The 8426-nt window shown below is 43.7% G+C and overlaps 1 protein-coding gene and 1 non-coding gene across 2 annotated transcripts; one reads left to right on the top strand and one right to left on the bottom strand.

Moving 5' to 3' along the window:
- Nucleotides 1–1739: 1739 nt before the first annotated feature.
- On the bottom strand, nucleotides 1740–1811 carry TRNAN-GUU. Its single transcript has one exon. It is a non-coding gene; the product is annotated as a tRNA-Asn (tRNA).
- Nucleotides 1812–4520: 2709 nt separating this feature from the next.
- On the top strand, nucleotides 4521–7986 carry LOC119340005 (uncharacterized protein At5g01610-like). Its single transcript, XM_037611912.1, has 3 exons — nucleotides 4521–4757; nucleotides 5940–5994; nucleotides 7442–7986. Exons 1-3 carry the CDS (start codon nucleotides 4671–4673, stop codon nucleotides 7810–7812), a joined length of 513 nt encoding a protein of 170 aa, XP_037467809.1. The 5' UTR covers nucleotides 4521–4670; the 3' UTR covers nucleotides 7813–7986.
- Nucleotides 7987–8426: the final 440 nt, after the last annotated feature.

Below are 8426 nucleotides of genomic sequence, written 5' to 3' on the forward strand. Positions count from 1 at the left end.
AGATACCACTCTGGAAGAGCTTGGATTCTAACCTTGTGTCAGACCTGCGGGCCAAGGGACAGTCTCAGGTAGACAGTTTCTATGGGACGTAGGCCTCCCAAAAGGTAATGAAGGCGTGCAAAGGTTTCCTCGGGCCAGACGGACATTGGTCCTCGAGTGCAAAGGCAGAAGGGAGCTTGACTGCAAGACTCACCCGTCGAGCAGAGACGAAAGTCGGCCTTAGTGATCCGATGGTGCCGAGTGGAAGGGCCGTCGCTCAACGGATAAAAGTTACTCTAGGGATAACAGGCTGATCTTCCCCAAGAGTCCACATCAACGGGAAGGTTTGGCACCTCGATGTCGGCTCTTCGCCACCTGGAGCTGTAGGTGGTTCCAAGGGTTGGGCTGTTCGCCCATTAATGCGGTACGTGAGCTGGGTTCAGAATGTCGTGAGACAGTTCGGTCCATATCCGGTGTGGGCGTTAGAGCATTGAGAGGACCTTTCCCTAGTACGAGAGGACCGGGAAGGACGCACCTCTGGTGTACCAGTTATCATGCCTACGGTAAACGCTGGGTAGCCAAGTGCGGAGAGGATAACTGCTGAAAGCATATAAGTAGTAAGCCCACCCCAAGATGAGTGCTCTCTCCTCCGACTTCCCTAGAGCCTCCGGTATCACAGCCGAGACAGCGACGGGTTCTCCACCCATACGGGGATGGAGCGACAGAAGTATGGAAATAGGATAAGGTAGCGGCGAGGCGAGCCGTTTAAATAGGTGTCAAGTGGAAGTGCAGTGATGTATGCAGCTAAGGCATCCTAACGAACGAACGATTTGAACCTTGTTCCTACACGGCCTGATCAAATCGATCAGGCACTTGCCATCTATCTTCATTGTTCAACTCTTTGATGAAAAGATGAAAAAACCAAAAAAAAAGCTCTGCCCTTCCATCTCTTGGATAGATAGAGAGGGAGGGCAGAGGCCTTTGGTGTCCCTTTCAGTCAAGAATTGGGGCTTCACAATTACTAGCCAATATTTATCTCATGCCTTTCCTCGTTCATGGTTCGATATTCTGGTGTCCTAGGCGTAGAGGAACCACACCAATCCATCCCGAATTTGGTGGTTAAACTCTACTGCGGTGACGATACTGTAGGGGAGGTCCTGTGGCAAAATAGCTCGATGCCAGAATGATAAAAAGCTTAACACCTCTTATTTGAATTTTTCACTATTTTGAAATAAGAAAAAGATCCAAATCTAAAATGCAAAGGTCGTCTTATTCAAAACCTCAATCATCACATCCCCTCTCTCCCACTTCACACCTCGGAACGCACTGTTCTTATAGAGAGAAAGGTGCTTTCCCATCTTCTTAACCTGAAATGAAGGGGTACCCCCGGGAAGAGATCCAGTGGAGACAGCTGAGCCTGTAGCTCAGAGGATTAGAGCACGTGGCTATGAACCACGGTGTCGGGGGTTCGAATCCCTCCTCGCCCATAGCCTTCCAAAGGGGGAAGGGCCTTTACTTTCCCCCTGAGGGTAGGAAAATCATGATCGGGATAGCGGACGTAAAGCTATTGAACTTAGGTATGCTCTTTCCTTTTGTCGAAGTGGAATCGTAGAACAGAATGTGATACGATGAGATAGAATGCAATAGAAATAGAAACAAGGATAGCGAACGGGTTACCTACTCCTAAGGGTCAAAGCAAGCCCTTTAATTCAATTCTTTATTCTTACATTAAAATTCTTACATTAAAGAATGAATAAAATCTCCCCAAGTAGGATTCGAACCTACGACTAGTCAGTTAACAGCCGACCGCTCTACCACTGAGCTACTGAGGAACAAGGGGGGATTCGACCTCCTAGAGTTCAACTCCCGCTCTCAACCCATGAACAATATGAGTCCGAAGCTTCTTTCGTAACTCCCATAATTTCTTCGTAGTGGCTCCGTTCCATGCCTCATTTCATAGGGAAGCCCAAAGTGGCTCTATTTCATTCTATTTCACTTCCTAGCACTTCCTATCATTTAATATCCATCCCTTTGGTCTTATTGACATAAGAGATGTCATTTATAGTCTATCTCTTTCTATATATGGAAAGTCAAGAAATTCTCATCGAAACATCGAGAAATTGTGCATATAGAAAACTCTAAAGAAAGAAAAAAAGGAGACCCATGCCATGATTTTCAAATCTTTTCTATTTAGTAGTCTAAGTTTCTCGATGAGGATAATTAATTCGATCGTTGTGGTTGGACTCTATTATGGATTTCTGACTACATTCTCCATAGGTCCCTCTTAGATCTTCTTTCTCCAATCTTGGATTAGGGAAGAAGGAGATATTCGCGACTACTGGCGATTTCATTATGGGGCAGCTCATGATCTTCATATCGATCTATTATCCACCTCTGTATCTATTCTTTCTTAGCTAAACAGGTGGAAGATCTATCCAATTTGGTTATATTATATCATGGACTAGAAAAACGGATCTGAATTTGACTGAAATGCACGATCTTCACAGGTATCACTTTTCACGATACCTAAAAGGTGGAATAGCGATTTTCGAACCATTTCCTATAAGAGAATGGTTTCCATTACTTTGAGAAATGGATTCTTATATCAAACTATAGCTATTGCATTAAAGAAGAAAAGAAACTAATAGAAGTCGAAGACGCGGAATGATAGTGAATAGAGAGAAAGATTCTTCTGATTTTCTTGTTTCTATCTACTAGACGCCGTAGAGAATTGAGAATTTTCATGTCTTTCAATTCTCGTACTCGTAATTGGAAAGTTCTGGAAGGAAACCCATCATTTTGCAATGAAAACAACATATAAAACTCTGGACAATTTCGAAATCAGGCCAAGCGTCTTAATACATATGCAAAAAAATTCATTATTGGCCCACCATTGATTAGAAGATTTAGCTTGTATGAATCGCTATTGGTTTGATACGAATAATGACAATCGTTTCAGTATGTTAAGGATACAGATGTATCCACAATTCATTTAGAGTTACTTAATAGTCTATTTCTTATACCATATCTCTATCCCGTGAAATTGTCGAGCCAAAAGATGGATGCATATGATGTGTTTCATTTTGCTAAATGATATCAATTAAATGGTGTATCAATTCCATAAATTGCATATAGCAATAAATAAATCAGCAAAATTCTTTCTAATAAATAATTATCCATCGGCCGACATGTAGTGTTGCCCATACTTTAAGGCATATCTAGATGTGCTTTAGTAAAATTGTTTTTTTAGGTCCTTGCGTTGGAGTTGCATGAATGAAACATTGATATACCCACGTGTGGTAGGTTGGAGCCTCGGAGGATAGCACATCAGTTTGGTGGGACACTGCTTCAGTAAGGTAACTGCAGGTGCAGTTGGGTCACTGACATGCGCCATGTCAATGACCAGCTGTGCACCTACAGTTATGTCAATGGCCCTGTTTGGATCCTGTAACTCGGTTAGAGGCTAGAGTTAGATTCTACCCCTGAACTAACCCTGAATTAACTCTAACCAAAGAGGTGTTTGGATGACATGGTTAGATTGATAATAAATACTCTTTCTCAATCATTTGGCTACTTTGGTCGAGCCCTGGCCGAGAGCTGCGCTGACTGCAGACAGGGACGCGCCCGACAAGGAGCCGCGCTGGCCGCAGACGGGGACGCGCCCGACAAGGAGCCGCGCTGGCCGCAAACGGGGACGCGCCTGGCAAGGAGCCGCGCTGGCTTATCGCGCAGCCCGCCGACCGAATCCGCTGTCCCTACGCAAGGAACCGCGCTGGCCCTAGACGGGGACACACCTGGCAAGGAGCCGCGCTGGCTTATCGCGCAGCCCGCCGACCGAATCTGCCGTCCCTACGCAAGGAACAGCGCTGGCCAAGGCCGATCAGGACGGGCCGCGCAAAGAGCCGCGACTGCTTACCGGCTGGCGGACGGGCCACCGGGAGACAAGGGGGTTGGAACGGGAGGATAGGGCAGGGCTGCTTACCGGCGGCGGATGGGAGCGCGGATACGGCGAGGCACCTTTACGGGCGGTGCGAGAGGAAGGGAGATAGGACGAGAAGTTTCGATGAAGTGGGGAGGGATCTACTGCGGGAAGAGCGGGAGAAAAAAAATGCTTTTTTAAAGATCTCGAGGGGAACTAACCCAAACAAACACCTATTGGGTGGGTTAGTTTTTTTGATTGGTTAGATATATCTAACCCAAACTAACCTTCCTGTTTGGATATTTTTGAGTTAGTTAAGTCTAAACTAATCCAAACTAACTCGAAGTTTGGGATCCGGCCAATGAAGCTCGGTCCGTTTGGTGGCCTCCTCTATCCCGTGACGTGCCACCCACAATCATATGCTAACCTGACGCCGTCAACTTCGAGAGGAAAAAACAGACAAAGTCGTTACCAGAAAGACCCGGCCCACAGACCACCCCCATGGTCACGAATCTCAACGCATCATTGACAGGCTTGCATACGCCCAAGTTCATACACCGCGTGCACAGCCGTGATATCTCCGCGACACCGCCGCACGACTAGCCTCGTCGTCACTGTAAAGCATAGATAAAGTCCGGTAGGTCGCGGCAGCCCTCTCAACTCCATCGCTTCCTCCGATTCCGGCGATCCAAACCGAATCCGGCCGATTCGGGGCAGGTTGAGGCGGACTGGGGGTTCGGATTCGGGGCGGTGAAGAGGAGAGCAGGGGGAGATGGACCAGGTGCTGAACAAGGTGGGGAGCTACTGGTTCAGCAAGAGGGCCAGCAAGGAGATCGACTCCATCGGCGACGACCTCAACGTACGCACTCCAATCCCTGGCCTGCATTGCGTTTACACTAGGAAGGTCTCCGCCGTCTGCGCCGACGCCTAGCCGCTAAATCGAGGATGCGCTAGACTAAATCGAGGATTATTCGCCTGGGTTTGCCATGGGATCCGAGATGTCCAGGAGGACGGATAATTTCGATCTGTGCATTGTGTTAGATTAATTCGTTTCCTTGAGCCGCGGAAATAGGATTCCATCTTTGTCTTTCGAGGGCTTTCATCTGGGCGATTGCTTCTAGATCTAAGTAATGTATTTATTGTGTCATAATTCTCCAACCAGTGTTGAAGTTCCTCGGTAATTGATTCAACTAGATTGGGTTTACACGGAAAGATGTGATTTAGCATGAACCTTGTAGGCAGGGTCTACCTGTAACCTCGCATGGGTAGTCGATTTATGTTAGGCTGTGCTAGTGCATGAATATGCATTCACCTATTTGGCCTATCTCATGCGATTTAATGTTTCCAGTACCAATGTAGACAGGATAGTATTTGCAAGTTCTTGAATGCGCACATGGTCTCTCTCCACTTTATCTTTTAGGCCATACTAAAGATGTTTAGCTTGATGTTTCTTTGCTACATGTGTATTTAAACTTGTAGTAATATTATCTTACGAAGGATGCCCATGGTTTCCTTCTTAGAGTTACAAATGGCTACTAATTGACACAACAGAAGAAACTCTTAACCACTTTCCTATAGCATAAGTATAATTAAAGAACCAATGAGTAATTATTGTTTCCAGCTCATGCTACCGGGTTAGGTAACCTCACATTCTGATTCCTGAAACTCTGACATGATTGTTAAGACTTTTGACTCAAGGAATAATCCATGAAAGACACGCAAAACCATGCTATTAAATTTTGTATACTGGAATCTAAGCTAATGAATTGTTAGAAATACACATGTCCGCAGCGATGCACATGAGTGATAATACTAGTTAACTCTGTTATGTTCTGCTGTTAGGTTTGTAGCATTGGAAGAATTTTATTTTCCAGTAATTTATCTTAAATGTTTTTTCAGTATCAGTATTAATGTACTATGTGAAGCATCTCCCACTGTTTTGATGTTTTATGTTGTATTTCCAGACCCTGCTTATAGGTAAGACAAAGCTCTATATGCATTTCCAGCTTCTAACATAACATTATGTACATGTTGAATCCAGTCAGTCTCTTCCAGTATTGGCGGGGGAGCTAAATGGATGGTGAACAAGATCAAAGGTATGCAATGTCTATTCTGTATTTTCTAATGGCAAACTATGTTGTAGCAAATATCCATATGGTATACTATATGGTATACTGCTGGTACAACACTCCAGCAGTATTTAAAAGTTAACTATTGTAACTTCATAAGTATGGCACAATATATTTCTTAGTATATAAATTTCGATGAAGCTCATTAGCTGATGCAAATTGATATCTAGTATGGATAGAAAATAGCAACCTTTGATTACACTTCATAACTAAATGTGACTTCTTAAAATTGTGATTTGTATGTGGTTGTGGTTTATTTACATTTCCGATATTTTTGAAAGCTGTTTGTAATATTGAGCAATGACCATCTATAATTTTAAGGCGCTAACACATGCCCCCTCAGTTTCATACTGATAAAAAGATGTATTTTTTTAGAGCTGCGCACACAAATTTAGAGTGTTGGTGACATGTCTATATGGCCTATCTCTTTTTCGTCACAAAGTCATTAAGTTCTCCTTTTCCTCCACAAAGCAAGGCCTTGCAAGCACACTCTTTTTTATGACATTTTTTAAGGGCAAGTAGGAAGACATTGGCTAAAATTGCATTGGAACTTTGGAAGTGTAGAAGGACAGCTATTTTGACAAACTTGGAGAGGCTAAAAGGACGCTTGTTTAGAAACGGTGGGAGTAAGAGAAAACCAAGACATACTCAGATAATGAAAACACATGACTTACCAGTTATGCACCATCTTTTTTATGGATAAAAAATAATAGCAGATTGTTTATTTTATTGGAGTAAATCTGGAAGGGGCAACATTTGTTAGTTTTTGGAGCTGTACAAGGTTTTGACGAGTGGACTAGTGGTGCCTTGCAGGAAAATATCCACTCATATTTCATATGTCCTCTGGTCTAGTACCCAGTTAATGCTGGTTCCTTTATGTGATAATCAAAAGTGTGGATTTAATTGTGTTCACTAGAAACAAAGCACTATCATGATGATGTATTCTTGAATACCAAAGGCATGCCAGAATCATCCCAAAACTCTGGGATGAGTTTATGCCTTATCGGCAACCCTAGTTGTTGTATTATTTTGTTTGCTTTAAATGAACATCAATTTCAGGTGACATATTTTGATTGCTCAAAATGTCAGTTTTGGTAACCATGAGTCACATCTATGTGAAATAATGCTAGTAAAGGTCCATCTGCATTGCGTGCAAGGCGTTACATGAGAGATTACTTTGAGGGTCGTGTTCATGTTCTTACTCTGGCTCCCCATCTTTTTATATGCATAGCCGCTTGTTGTTTTGTTCCTTTCTCTCTGTCTGATTGTTTTGCAACAAAAAATGCTTCTGAAGCAAGCAAAATAGGCAAAAGCTTTTGCACGTTGAAAAAGGCTGAAATTTGCGATGTTTACTGATCTTTTTCTTCAAAATACTAATGTTTGCTGACCTGAGTACAACATATCTTGGTCGCAGGGAAGCTGCAGAAAGCATTACCAGATCTTCTCAAAGAATATGACATGCCAGCAGGCCTCTTCCCACGGGACACAACTAATTACGAGTTCAATGAAGAGACAAAGAAGCTGACAGTGTACATCCCGTCAGCTTGTGACGTCGGGTACAAGGACTCATCGGTGGTGCGGTTCTTCACCTGTGTGACCGGCTACCTCGAGAAGGGAAAGCTTTCCGAAATTGAGGGCATGAAGACCAAGGTGCTTGTATGGACCAAGGTGACCTCCATCAAGACCGAGGGCTCAAAGGTCCATTTCACTGCCGGCATGAAGAAGACCCGCAGCCGCGATGCGTATGAGGTTGTCAGAGATGGCATCATCATAGACAAGTTCTAGAGCATACCTGTACCTGGGCTGACAGGTGCAATGTAATTACTTAGATATGCTACATTGAAATCTGTTGTGCTATCGGATCGGCCTATTAACCAACTGTGTTGCTGAAAACTTCCATCCATGACTTTTTCTATATCTTGACAATCTGTGCTTGTTTTGCTGTCATCCTGATTCTTCCACCAGACCAGAAAGGGTGACCGGACCAGGGCGCCATGTTGTATCCAGTTTTTAGTTTTGAATTCCTCTTGATCTTTGGGTGTGATGTGGCCTGTAAATGCCATCAAGTTTGGATGCAGGTGGCAATGCAGGAAATGGGGAGAAAAATAGATTATGGGTGTGATTTTTTGCTTGTTTTCTGGCGGAGGGCTTCATCGGCCTCAAACAGTGCTTGTGCTTTAGTCTCTACTCTACTCCCTCCGTCCCATAATATAAGAGCTACTAGTGTAAAAAACGCTCTTATATTATGGGACGGAGGGAGTACACTTTTGCTTGTTATCTGATTGATTGATGCTTTGCACAACACATTGTACCCTTGTCCGTTTTGTTTGTTGCTTTTTGGCCCGGTAGATGACTTTGTTAATTCAAAGTTGGTTGTTGGTCGTTGTAATTTTATTTTG

This window comes from Triticum dicoccoides, chromosome 1B (genome assembly GCF_002162155.2).
Source record: "Triticum dicoccoides isolate Atlit2015 ecotype Zavitan chromosome 1B, WEW_v2.0, whole genome shotgun sequence".
NCBI classification, from domain to species: domain Eukaryota; kingdom Viridiplantae; phylum Streptophyta; class Magnoliopsida; order Poales; family Poaceae; genus Triticum; species Triticum dicoccoides.

Bases quoted from the DNA above. Each gene is read 5' to 3' on its own strand.
- LOC119340005 (XM_037611912.1), top strand. From the start codon at position 4,671: ATGGACCAGGTGCTGAACAAGGTGGGGAGCTACTGGTTCAGCAAGAGG. The intron at 4,758-5,939 runs GTACGCACTCCA...TGTTGAATCCAG, and splicing joins CCATCGGCGACGACCTCAAC to TCAGTCTCTTCCAGTATTGG. The intron at 5,995-7,441 runs GTATGCAATGTC...TCTTGGTCGCAG, and splicing joins GATGGTGAACAAGATCAAAG to GGAAGCTGCAGAAAGCATTA.